General features: G+C 38.0%; 1 protein-coding gene and 2 long non-coding RNA genes across 5 annotated transcripts in view; 1 reads left to right on the top strand and 2 right to left on the bottom strand.

Annotated features, from left to right (window-relative positions):
- LOC129760412 (uncharacterized) overlaps nucleotides 1-1,553 on the bottom strand; it is a 2,851-nt gene extending 1,298 nt beyond the window's left edge. Inside the window, exons 1-2 of the long non-coding RNA XR_008740340.1 lie at nucleotides 1,065-1,553; nucleotides 25-1,001 (exon numbers count right to left, since the gene is read on the bottom strand). This is a non-coding gene — a long non-coding RNA (uncharacterized LOC129760412). The remainder of the gene's footprint in view (nucleotides 1-24; nucleotides 1,002-1,064) is intronic.
- On the top strand, nucleotides 967-2,387 carry LOC129760411 (uncharacterized). The gene is made up of 2 exons (XR_008740339.1): nucleotides 967-1,514; nucleotides 1,604-2,387. It is a non-coding gene; the product is annotated as an uncharacterized LOC129760411 (long non-coding RNA).
- The window catches only part of LOC129760408 (centrosomin), a 27,679-nt gene continuing 16,421 nt past the window's right edge, over nucleotides 2,154-13,411 (bottom strand). For 2 of the 3 annotated variants that reach the window (XM_055758058.1, XM_055758056.1), the window contains exons 3-8: nucleotides 9,501-9,820; nucleotides 8,765-9,295; nucleotides 6,249-6,440; nucleotides 6,105-6,143; nucleotides 3,122-5,204; nucleotides 2,154-3,050 (exon numbers count right to left, since the gene is read on the bottom strand). In XM_055758058.1, the coding sequence (XP_055614033.1) occupies nucleotides 2,740-3,050; nucleotides 3,122-5,204; nucleotides 6,105-6,143; nucleotides 6,249-6,440; nucleotides 8,765-9,295; nucleotides 9,501-9,820 (3,476 nt within the window). In that variant the 3' untranslated portion in view covers nucleotides 2,154-2,739. The remainder of the gene's footprint in view (nucleotides 3,051-3,121; nucleotides 5,205-6,104; nucleotides 6,144-6,248; nucleotides 6,441-8,764; nucleotides 9,296-9,500; nucleotides 9,821-13,411) is intronic. The other variant, XM_055758057.1, reaches the window with a different exon arrangement.

Here is a 13,411-nt window from a genome sequence, read left to right as displayed (position 1 = left end):
TGATTCTAACGAATAAACTCTTACCAGAATTATGAAGATGATTTGGTAATGGATCGATGGATCCGCGATTTGTTCGTAAATCAAAACAATTGAAAAAACAAGTAAACTTTAGTTTGACAATAGACACGCGTTGCCATAATTGAAAGCTTTTGTTCGACTTTTGGTTGACGAAAGCTTAAAACGCATGGTCTGAGGAATGAGACATATTAAATATTCATCAGCATTCGACGAAGCTTCGGATAAGTTTTCAAATTTGTGATATTGATTCGCATTGCAATACAATTTACAAAGAAATATAAATTTTCAATTGATTTGGTAAAAAATAAAAACATCTTTAATGGATTCCATTAAATTTCCAAGCTGTCCTCCCGATTAGCTTTTTAGCTGTTCTCTGAACTTACTTCAAATGCTTAACCCAATTTTTTTTTTTCCTGTTGACTTGCTGTTTATTTTGTTTTCCTAACTATCTTCCCGACTCGCTTTTCCGCAGTTTCAAGCTGTCTTCTCACTCAACTACTTTTAAATGCTCGAAGATTTTTCAACTATTTTTTTTAATTGTTGTTCTCTCAACTCGTTTTTTTTTGGAATTTAAGCTGAATGCTTAACTCGTTGGAAATGTCCAATCTTTTCCAGCTGTCCCTTCGACTCGCTGCTTTTGTTTATAAAATTTTCTTTTTTCAAGCTCTCTACCCGTCTTGTTTTTTGCTTTTGCAAACTGTTTTCTCACAACTCTGTGGAAATGTATAAAGAAATTTAGCTGTCTTCTTGACTCGCTGTTTTTTTTATCTTTTTATCAAGTTCTTCTACCAATTAACTTTTTTGAAATTTCCAGCTGTCCTAATAACTTACCAGAAATGCTGTCCAACTGCTTTTCAAGCTGTTCTGCTGACTCGATTTTTCCGCAGCCCTTGCCCTTGAATTAACTAGAAATTCAAAATCAACTCCATATCAATTTATCCCATGACGGCCTTTTCCGAGCGCATAAAACTACTCAACCAAATCTAAAATGAAGATAATCAATTTGTACGATCAAACAAACATTGGTAACGGAGACATGAATGTACGTTTTAAGTCCAATCGTACAAAATTTATCCAGGTGAATGAATCTGAATCAATTTTGAGTCATCGTTTATTAAGTAATGTCAACAATTTAGCGCCCTTGTGATAACTATCAACCTCTCAGTGCAAAATTCGATAAACAGAACATATTATCAACTACGTGTTGTAGTACCCAGTTAATTATCTTGCTTTCTTCCAAACAAACTTATTCATGTGAAGGTATCTCGCTCGAGTTCTTTGTGAATGAACAAAGCAAAAGGCTTCAACTGCACATTTCGTAGCGTAGCGCATGGATGCTTAAACAAGCAACAAGTCTAGGCGAGGCTGAATACGGCTTTCTAGATAAGCTCAGTACCCACTTGATGATAACCATCAGTGCAAAATAAGTTTTCACCGGAAACGTTTCACACTCAAGAGCCGTACCAGTTTCTACGAGGTTAGCTTGGCTGGACTAGGTTGGATTCGGTGATAGTTTAATTTTTACCAAAAAGAAAATTGCTTTCTACCTACTAATAATTCAATGATTTTTTTTTCTCCCTTTTAGAACTAAACAAACTTGATTCGAGGATGAATGCCGATTTTCGAAACTTTGCTTTTCAACTGTTGCCGGTGTTGACGAGCTCAGCTACCCAAAGTGAAAGGGAACAATTCCGGTACCTAGCCGAATATCTACATCAACGCTTGTCTTTGCAACACTCCGACAGCACAACGATGGAAGATTTTGTGGCTATTTTGGTATCCAAACTTCGTGGGGATTGCGTTTCGCCCTTTATAGAGTATCGATGCAAAACTTTTGCACATTTTTTAGATCTTTTAGATACTGTATTTTACTGAATCGAATATCATCTTCCTATATCAATTTACGACTATTGGGCTGAGAGAGATTTTTTTAACGATTGTAATTTTCGTGATTATTAAGCTGTGTGTTTTGCAGAAGACCAGTGTTAAACTCGATTAAAAATTATTATTGTCATTCAACTTAAAATTCATCTCATGTCATTAACCTGGATTTAGCAAAATTGTCCACTATGTAGGTAGGGTAGCAGACCACACCAGGAATTTGTCATCGAAAAATATCATGTCCTTTAAAAAAATTTAGGTAAAACATATTTTTCTTTATTGTTTACAAACAGCATCGGCTAAAATCGAACTAGTAGTGTGTTCTACAAATAAGTTAGTTTTACTCACAAAGTTTTGTTTTGAGTTTTGCGCTTGTGAAAAAAAATCATACATTCGTAGAGTTAAGATAAAGGTCAGTCACTTGTTTCGAATTACAGAACAAATCAAAAACAAATATTAATTATAAAATAAGTTCAAGCATGAGTTCATTAATGGTATCCTTCTTCTAACGGCTTATTACCTAAAGATCACAAACATTCTCTCCTACGCAAAAATATTCACTCGTAGTTACACATATACAGGGTCCTAGAAAGGTGCTACTGTACAATATTATTTCCTCTACGGACACGGGAGAAGGCTTATTGCGCACGCAGTTACCACACGGCTGGAAACAATTTTTTTAGCGCAGGCAGCACGTTTGCCACTATTCATTCGATGCACAACCACAGAACGACACACGCTTGTCTCAGGAATGATGGTTGGTTAATGATTGTTCCCAATGTTATGGGACGAAACGGGTTTAACACCACCGGGACGAAACAGGTGAACACCACCACCAAACTAGCTACTGCTCGACGGCAAGGCGCCACCGGAGGCAGACTTCTCCAGCTCGTTGGTCATGTTTGTGCGGACCGTTTTCAGCACCACGTTCGTCTTCTGGATTTGCTGCTTGATATCCCGTTCCAACTGCTCCTTACGTTTGTTGGACGATTTGATACTGTCGTAGGCGAGCTCCAGGTGCCGCCGGGTTTGCTTGTAGCGACGCTTCAGCTCGGCAAAGTCGGCCTCGATTTTGACGCAATCGTGATTCACGGACAATCGGTTACTCTCACCGCCTTCGACCTCCCCAGACGAATTGAGCTGCGGTTTGGCTGCGGAGGTAAAAAAAAAGCGATTTCTTATTGAAGACGAATCAAATGTGATTTTTTTAAATTGAACTTACCTTCTTCTTTCGATTCCACTAGCAACAGGTCGCTCATTGACTTGGTGAGTTCCAGTGTTTTGAGCAGTGGCCTTGCCGGACTTGTTCCGGTTTCCGTTCCCCTCTGCTTACCGACGCTTTCGGTGTTGGACAGGCGCCCGGCGTCACTTTCGATACCGAGATCGGGCGAAGAGTTCTCCAGCCGACGTTTGCTGCTTTCGGTTTTGATGGCGCACCGATTGACTCCTGCTACGAGCAGTTCTTCCGATGTATATCCGGATCCGGCAGATCCTTCGGCACCAGATGTGCTACTGTTGAGGCGTTTGGGTGGTGATCGTTGGGCTGCTTGGGCCTGCATTAATGCTTGAAGCTCTACTAATTGTGTGTTGAGTTTGTTTTTCTCTGCCTTGATGGTTTCAAGGTCCGTGCGAACGTGTTTTAGTTCGTCTTCAAGCATCCGTTTTTCGTTGAGTGCCTTTGTTCGTTCAATGGCAGCCTTGGAAGCCTGAAGGGTGGTTTCATCCAATGTCTTGCGCATGGTTTGTACACTCTTTTCGGCCTCGGTCACTTTGTGCTTGAGTTTTGATTCCTCTTCGGACATTGTAACTAAATTTAGATGGGCGTCTTCTAGCCGGAAGTGCAGCTCGTTTAGTTCTTTTATTTTTTCTTGGTAGATGTTTTTGGATATGTAGCTTTCTGTAAGGCTAGCATCAAAGGATGCTTGTTTAGCTTTTAATTGACTGTCGAAAGACTCTGTTAGTTCCTGACGGAGATTTTCTAAGCGTTTTCTTTCTTGAGCAAGTAAGTTGTCTATTTGGGTTTGGTGTTTATGTTGAATTTCCTGATGTTCGGAGCGCAGTGTATCGAGTTTCATGACCGCGACTCGTAGATCAACGAATGCTTGCTCTCTATCTTTCTTGAGCTTTTCGATAATTTCATCTTTCTGGTGAATTTCACGGGTGAGTTCGTTCAGCCGCACTTCCGTTTCACTGATTCGTTCCATTTGAACACCATTTTCTTTCTCTAGCCGTTGATTTACGTGACGAGTATTTTCTAATTCTGCCTGGGTTCTTGAGGCCTTCATTCTTTCTTCCTGAAGCTTACTGTCCAAGTCTACTAACCGACTTTGGATCTCCAGAATTTTACTATCCTTCTCTTGCAGACTTTCTTGTAGTTGTTTGAGCTCTTGGATTTGCTTTCTAGATAGACCAATGTTGGCCTCATTCTCAGAGGTGGAACTAAGTTCCTGAAGGATGGTTCCTCTGCCATTGGCAGGCTTTCCTTTACTGGCCGAGTTGTTAACAGATGCTCGTTCTTCCAGCCCGATACGGGCCAAAGAAACATCTCGATCCGGTTCAGACCATGCTTCCGAATCTGAAAGAGGTTCCGTCAGTACGGGTATCAACCTTCTTTTTACTTCGACACTCTTTCGACCACGTTGGCCTTCGAGCTGTCCTCGCAATTCACGATTTTCGGCTTCCAGACTTTCAATGACCTTGGCCGCACTTCCACCGACAATATTCGCAGAATTGAAATTCTTGTTCTCCTTATTGTTTCCTAAGAAGCTTTCTTCTACCCCTGTTCCATCGAGGAAGCCGCTCAAACAGCTCAAATGAGCCAAACTATTTTCAGGAAGCGAAAATCCAGTTACCGATATCGACATGTTCAAACTCCTGCTCAAGTCCAGGCTCCTGTCTACAGCCTTTCTGATCGCCTTCCTCCGATCCATCGAAAGCGAGCCACTAAACTCTTTGTTCTTAAGAAGCGAATCCAGGAAGCCGGCCAGTTCTTCCAGCCGGGCGGTCGATATCTGGCAGAGCTCTACGCATTCCTTGCGCCACCGGTTGGCTTTGTCGGTTTCCTCCCTCGCCTGAATCAGTTCTTCGTTCAGCTGTTTGATGATGATGTTCTCGTTGCTGCGATCATTGGTGCAGCCACTGGTAATCCGTTGGATCAGGCTGTCGTTCTTCTTCTGTAGCGCCTTCAACCGCCGGCACAGGGCGTCGTATTCGTCCTGGGAAACGGGTTGCTCGTTCTGGTCCACTATTGGTGCAGAAGCTGCCAGTGCGTTGGATGTTTCATTGTTGTCCGGGTTCGAAATTTGCTGTGGAAAGGAGAAGGAGAGCGTTAGCAATTGATGCCTCATGAATGGAAACGTTTTTTGAGGGAACCGTGAACCTTTCACATTTAACTCGGTGCATCTGGAGGTATATGTGTGATGGTTTCATTAACAAGATGGTTAACATCCCAACAAGTGATCTTGCTTTTTATTTTTGTAACATTTAGTGTGGGTTTAGTCACGATCAGATACCTATTACTGATACTGATTAGTCAATGTCGAGTTTGATTTATGCGCATGATTTTTTTCTCTCGATTCGATAAGTTGAAAAGTATGATGTTCGAAGAAGCAACAATAACAGCTTGAATTGTTAATTTCCCACAAATTCTTCCAAATTTTAAGAATGCTCAAAGATCAAAATATTTCAATCCGAAGTTTCGGGTTCGCCGTGGTCTTTGCAGATTCTTAATGTGCTTTTATTCAAGTGGATATTTTTGAGCAAACGATAAAACCTTCACCAGTATTCACCAAAATCAAAAAATCAATAAGTAAACTTAAATTTGACAAACCTGATAAAAATCTTGATTACCAACAGCTGATAATAACGTCAAAAATTATATTTAATGAAAATTTGTCTCTGCCGCAAATTATTCCATCATCAGGGTGTGAGAGGCATGCAAAGCTAAGAAACTGAGTTTTTTTAACGAATTCCGATGAATTTGGCAGGCGATTATTGTGATGATTGAAAAAAATTCTAGTTCAATTTTATCTTCGACCGAACAAACTTAGTGTAGCTCGTGCAGGTTTTGAAGGTATCTATTCACAAATAGAAAGGGAAAGAGTTTCAAAATTATAAACGGTTCATGATCGGATGATCAGCCTAAGTAATGGACGCTTCATAAACAGTTTGGTACTGGGGTTTAGTTCTTTGTGAAGTGCCTGTACCTTTTTAACGGCGGGTTCTTTGGCGGTTGGTTCTGAGTTCTGCACAGCGCGGGTAACACAGGATCAGACCGGAACAAAACAAATCAATTCAAAATCACACATTTTTTTGTCAAAACTGTAAGACAAACATCATAGACAACTTACCGAATTTCGCTTCAGCCGAGCGATTTCCTTCTCCCGTTCGGTGATCGTTTTCAGCAAATTTTGAACCACGTGGACCGACTTCAGATGCTCGGCGGTCTTTTCCTTCAGCTTCGTCTCGGCATCGTCCAGCATGCACAGCTTGTCGGCCAGCTCGGACTTTGTCTCGAAGAGATCCTTCTTCAATCGATGAACCTGAAACGAAATAAATTCAGTTAATAAACTTCTATTAAACTTCAGCTCGATTGATCATCGATGAAAAACACTGGAATACTGTTGAATAATTGATAGGTATATTTTTGCTTATAACATTTGGTAAATTTCGAAACATTTCAAGGCTTGAGATTTTTGAATTCACTTATCAATGCCTGAAACGTTGAAAGAACGTTGTTGAGTGAAACTTTTCAGAGAGAAACAAATATCTTGTGATAAAACCTTAATTTTGTCAAACCGATGGTTACGGGCAGTTCGGTTGGACAGTGGCCAGTCCAGGGCACTTCTCGATCGTTGGTTGCGATCTTCGTTGAACTGGCTAGCGAAAATCTCCGACTCGGAACCAGCGATTCTGCGTCCCAGATACAGATTGCCAAAACTATTTCTTCCCATTAGTTCGCTGTCTTCTCGCCGCAACGTTGACGAATGCCAGTTGCAAGAATCTTTGGACTGGGCACGACTGGGAGACGGCGAAGCAGCGGAACAGGACCGAGATACCGAAGTGCTCAACCTGGTGGGAAACATATCGTAGAGAGCTTCCGGCTCGCAGGGCGCGGGCATGCTTTTCGGCCGAATTTTATTTCGCACCGTTAGGGCTTGAATCTTGAGTTGCTCTATTTCGAACAGCAATTTGTTTCGTTCCTGTTTGAACTTGGAAGCGTGCTCATTGTGGCGCAATTGGTAGGAGCTCTTCGAGGAAATTATGTCCTACGATAAGGCAACGATTATTCGGAAGGAAATAGCAGAGTCAATTTATGGGATTACAATGTACTTTTTGCAACATTGATGTAACCGTGCAGTTCTTTGTAAGAGTGGGTTAGAGAGCTTCACAATTCTAATGCCCAGGAAAACTCAAAGTCTGGCTATCGATCAATATGTTTTGATGTAGGTATCATTTGTGCCAACTTATTCATTTAAGTTATTTTCGTCATTGGTTATTCAGGTTAATTGGGTGATTTTATTGTCGCAATTTTCTATTTTGTCATTTCTATCGTTTCCCGAGCAGAACAAATTTTGCTATGATGCCATGCTAGTTTGATCAGTTTGGTATTCTAATTTTGAATCTGTGAAAATGAATACCTATGATATAAGATAATGAATGATGCCTCTTTTTGCTATGACAGATAAATCAACACAAAATCACGTGCGTGCCATGCCGATACTGAACGAATTTGCTGTTTGTTTTCAATTCAATGAAACTAATTTATCTTCACAGAAAATTGAGTACCAAATCTTGCTATCATTTTGATCTCACTTTTCCCCTTTATCAAAATGAATGAAACCTCAATACCAATACCAAAATGTCCAGCCAATTTGCTGTCGATGCTTTATTTTGGTGTTATTTTGCCATCATATTCTAACATATTTATGTATCAATGGAGGCCAACGAGAAAAACAAACTTTATGCTATAATTTTGGTATTGATAGCTGATTTTGGTTTCAGTTAGCTATGGATTTGGACATCAAAGTCTGCTCGGGTTGTGTCCTTTGTAAGATTTTTGTCATTTCTGTCATTTTGTTTATTATCTCATTTTTGTATCTTTTTTTTACATGTAACTTTCATCATTTATGCCTATTTTTTGTCATTTTTGTTCCATCAATTTTGTTATTTTTGTCATTTTATTGTTATTTTGGAATGTTTCTTAATTTCGTTTTTTGTTATTTTTGTCGTTGAAGTCATTTTTTTTAAATTTGTTCTGTCAAGGATTGTTATTTCTGGCATCTTGTGTAATTTTTTAAATTTCTACTGTAATAAGGTTGAGTATTGATTGCTTAATGTGGTTTTGTTATAACAAATTTTTTTCCAGTTTAATTACCACTGACGATTGTATTCGGTAAAGTAGAACGTGTAAAAATTATGATAGAAATTTTTTAAGAAGCTCTTAGAATACTGCACGGTACAACAACAATGAAAACGTAAAATTCGTTAAAGATTCAATATAACAACTGTAAAATAGATTCAATGCTAAAAACTTCTGATATTTAAAGAATCTTTCATTTGAATTCTCAAAAATGCCTAGCAATCGCCAAAGAACAAAAATCAATTACGCTCATTTCTTGAACAAGCCGCGTTTGATCGGTGATGATTTTCAGCTGCTTGCAACAGTCTTCCTTCAACCGGCGGTTTCGTTCCTCCAGGTGAGCAGTCAACGATTTCAAAACCCTCGTTTCCAGCTCCAAGTGCATCGCCTGTTCTTCCTTATCATTGACTGAATTTTGAAGCATTTTTATCATTCGCTGATCCAGTTTTTTGTTTAAAATTCAGTTGTTATTTTTACTGTTTAAATGATTACTATTGAACTTACCTCTGCATCCGACGTTGATCTGTCGTTCTCCTCGAGTTTGTCCTTCATCTCGGCACACTCGAACCGTAGTTCGTTCAAATCGGCCTCCATGCTTGAAATCAACCGTTCCTTCTCCTCCAGCTGTTTGTGCAGCTCTCCGATCCTGTGGCAGAGTTCTTCGTTCTGCTCGTGGCACTGCCGGATTGCATTCTCCATATCGGCGCTGTGCAGTTTATCCTGAACGCTCAAATCGCGATGCTCCATCTTGTCCAGGAAATCCAGCAGACCGGTTTCGTTGAATCGAGCGCGACCGGTTAGATTCACGGTGGCATTACTGGCAGCGATCTGCTGGTGCTGTTGCCTTTCGGCCGCCTCCATGGTTTTAATTTCATGCTGCAGCATCTCCAATCGATGCTCCATGTCGCCGATGATTTCCTGGTGTTGCTCGTCGGCCTTCCGCTGGCTAGCCTCCATCAGCTCCATGGCTTTGGCCGCTTGGCACAGCAGATCCTGCTTCTCTTGCAGATCACGCCGCAGGGATTCCACCTCAACCTGTGGAAATAATTATTTTTTGAATAACAAAAAAAAAATGTTCGGAGGGTTTTTCTTTTGATGAAATTTACAGCTAAATGTCTTTGGGCGCATTAAATTGAGTATAAGCAAATTTATGTTTACTCAATGCGTTCAACCGCGAAAGTAATAAATTCATGCTCCACTAATTTAGTCATCCATCTCGTGAACCAAAAACCCAACTTACCTTCAGATCGATATTCTGGCGGAACAAATTTTCCGGCGCACCTCCCTCGGAAGACGGAGGCACAGAAGCGTGACCCCCGATCAGGGAGGATCCACTGCCGGTGGGCCCAACGACGGCTCCAACGCCGGCACTCCCACTGGCACTGCTGCCTCCACCCATTCCAGTGTTCTCCTCCAGGAAGTAAATGCGCAGCTTGAGGTTGAAGTTCTCCTTGCGCAGGGCGGACATCTGCTCCTCATACTCGCGCAACGATCGGCCCTGGGCCGGGGACGTTTGGCCGGCCAGGGCGCTCATCGACGGCGACCGGAAGCCCATCGAATCTGGTTGAAAAAGAGAGAAACGGTGACAATTACCTATTATCTGAATGCAATTTATAAATTAAGAAATATGTATGAAGTTTCAAACCGAAGGGGTCCATTTTTTCGCAGAGTATGGACTTAAAATATTTTGATACTACAGATGCTTCTAGCAACGCAGAGCGGAGGAATCTTTTTATTGTTAAAGAAAAAAAAAGATGAAACATTCGTGTCTAGTTGAAGTTTTAATTCTGAGGACTTTTTAATACTAAGCAAGCCATGGACCGTTTCAGTAGGGTGGCCTAGAAACTGCATACATATGTTTCAGGCTGACCTAAATATTTAAATTAATTTCATAACGTTCACTTATATAATTTTTTTTGAAAAACATAAGCTTTCAACTATTATTCGGTTCAGCTTTGACACTCGATTTACCGGGCACGACGTTTTGATGCGTTTGGAAATTCATTCGGAGAATTCCAAAATTCTAAAAACTTTAACTTTTAAACTTGAACTTTTTATCTTTGAACAAGTTATACAGTGGTGTTGGAAAAAAAAATAGCAGCGCCACTAAGTTCTAGGTTAAATGTTATTAACTCGTGTAAACTTAATCCACTTTCTAAAAAAATAATACGGGTTTGTGTATTTTATGAAGAAGATTATTATGGAGTTGTTTATTGGATTCCCGTGCATTTGTCAACGAATTTGAAAAAAAAACATATTTTTTCCAGCTGGTCGAAAAATTTTTTTTAAATTAGTCTACATTTTTCACTTTTATCACAAACTTGATACTGTGCATCTTCTGTTCTTATAAAATGATTGTTGTTTTTATTTCATTTTAAAGGTTTCATATCGAACTTCGAATCTACATATGTTTGGGTTTGCTATGTATTTTTTCGAACAAAACTGTAATATATATATATATATATATATATATATATATATATATATATATATATATATATATATATATATATATATATATATATATATATATATATATATATATATATATATATATTCATCTGTACTAAGATTATAACAATTCTGGGAAATACGCATTTCGCACATTCGTAATTAGAATGGTTGTTATAGCAAAGTAAGTTAAGAGAAACTAAAATAGAGGTCATTAAGAAGTAATTGATAAAAATTACCAATGCTCAAAAACAAAACATACATAAATTTAGGTACAAAAACACTGCTGCGCTAGAAAACATTCAAAGAAGTAATCCAGAAAAAAATGCTACACAAAATTCATGAGGTTTATGAGAAAATCATTCATTTAGCATTAGTTTAGTTCTGACGACAAATGGAGAAAATACACAATAATATCAGGGTGACCAGCGAGTTACCTTTTTCGAATTCCCGGTTTTTCCGTAAGATAATATATGATTTCCCCGGTTAAAGAAATCTGTACATCGGTTTTTTTTTTCTACCAAAGCAGTGGACATTTATGTGTATGAATATTTGTTTGGATACTTCACAGAAAACATAATATTAACACATTTAAATGCAAGAAAATCATCAAAATCAAGAAAATAATTTTAGTAGAAAATAATACTAGAATCCTGCGAAATCTTGTCGAATATTGCCACCTTCTCCTCAAACTATGACAAAAATTTCACTTTTAATAAAATTTATTTTCCTGGTTTGGATATGTTAAAATATTGCTTTGATATATAGCCATGTTATCTGAAAATTTCAAGTTGAAGTTCCAATGAAAAATTTGTTTGTTTAATGCCCTCGTATTGAATTTTGCTGTTGAGCTCTGGATTCTGATATTTGAAAGTTGATCATGAACAGTCAATTTTGGATTTAATTATTCATCCATAAATTAAAACTAAATTTCAAATTGGATTTCATAATTCTAATTTAAATTCAAATTTTCACTTTTGATGTTAACTCACGATTCATGTTAGGTAGAATTCAGTTTTTTGTTGGATAACTTTTTTTTTGATAATGCGTTATCTAGAGTTTGACCTGGATTTTGGATTTGCAACATTAATAAAAAATCTAAGAATTTTCAGTCCGGCCACTAGAATGTTGTAATAAAGACTTTTGATTTGACATTTTAATTCAAATTTTCAAAACCGTGCTGAGGGAGAAATTTTTAAATTCTAGATTTTTTGTAATGAATTCTTAATAAACATTATTCCGAAACTCATACACATATGTATGATTGACATTTTTTCACACTTCTTTCCTAATGAAGAATGTGGTTATCAATGAAAGCGCAACATGCATGAATAACACAAATCAAACAATTTGAGTTTTATAAGAATTTTTTTTAAATATATTATTAAGGAAATGGAAATTTGAAGTACCTATGTTTGAGATAAAAAGGTGTGCGTGTACTTTTGTATTCCCAATTAAAATAGCCGAAAATCAGTCAATTTCATTCAATACTCATTTGTTCAGCATATTGATACGATTTTTTGATCGCTTATTTTCTGCTTATTTTCAGTTTTGATTCAGCATAGCGTGTCTCTGATGAAGTTTGAACATAATAAATTCTAGGCTAGTTGAAAGAAAGATGCTAAGCATCAATCTCAAGTTTTAAAATAAGAATTCAGCAAAAAAAAAAATTTTAAAGCAAAATGTAAGTGCTGCTGAGCAAAGAAATTCCCGGTTTTTTTCCCGATTTTCGCGGTTCGCTGGCATGTATGCATGTACAGTACCGTTCATAATTGTATAGAAATTGGAAGCAAGCGCACTGTCACTTCGATTTTGAACTTCCATAACTGCGGTAGATAGATCAACTATCACACTATTATCACACGAAATTTGAGCTCTCTCGAGTTCGTATGGCCTGAGAAACAGTAATTTTACGAAAATCGGACTTTTTGGACTTTTCTCATTTAAACTGCAATATCTCTGAAACTACGCAACATTTTTGATTGAAATTTTGCACAGTGATTGTTGAAATATAAAGGTAACATGTCTGAAGTTTTCGAAAAGTTCTATCGATGAGATCAAAAGTTACGCGAGGTGCAATATTGCAGGCATGAACCTTGAATTGTGATTTCTATAGAATTTTGGACGAATGTTTTCATAGGAAAATCATATTCTCTGTTTAACAACCAGTTAATCTATTTCAACCGAAAAATCACAACAATATCGCGAGATTCTGATTTTAAAACACAAATAGACCATTTATTCCATTTTTTCTTTCCTTCATTGCTTTTGCCAGACATTTTTTGTCTGATTGGTGGAGGAAACGATATTGTTCTCATAAATCGTCCAAAATTCTATAGAAATCGCATTTCAAGGTTCATGCCTGAAATATTGCACCTCGCGTAACATTTGATCTTATCGATAGAACTTTTCGAAAACTGCAGACATGCTAGCTTCATATTTCAACAATCAATGTGCAAATTTTCAATAAAAAATGTTGCGTAGTTCCAGAGATACTGCAGTTTGAATGAGAAAAGTCCAAAAAGTCCGATTTTCGTAAAATTACTGTTTCTCAGGCCACACAAACTCCAGAAAGCTCAAATTATGTGATATAATAGTGTGATAGTTGATCTATCTAACGCAAAAAATTTGATCAAAAATATCATCGGAGTAAAAAGTTATGGAAGTTCAAAGTCGACAGTGCGCTTGCTTCCAATTTCT

This window comes from Uranotaenia lowii, unplaced genomic scaffold, assembly GCF_029784155.1.
Source record: "Uranotaenia lowii strain MFRU-FL unplaced genomic scaffold, ASM2978415v1 HiC_scaffold_60, whole genome shotgun sequence".
Lineage (NCBI taxonomy): Eukaryota > Metazoa > Arthropoda > Insecta > Diptera > Culicidae > Uranotaenia > Uranotaenia lowii.
Note: the sequence above shows the minus strand (reverse complement) of the source record. Positions and strands in the feature narration are given on the sequence as shown.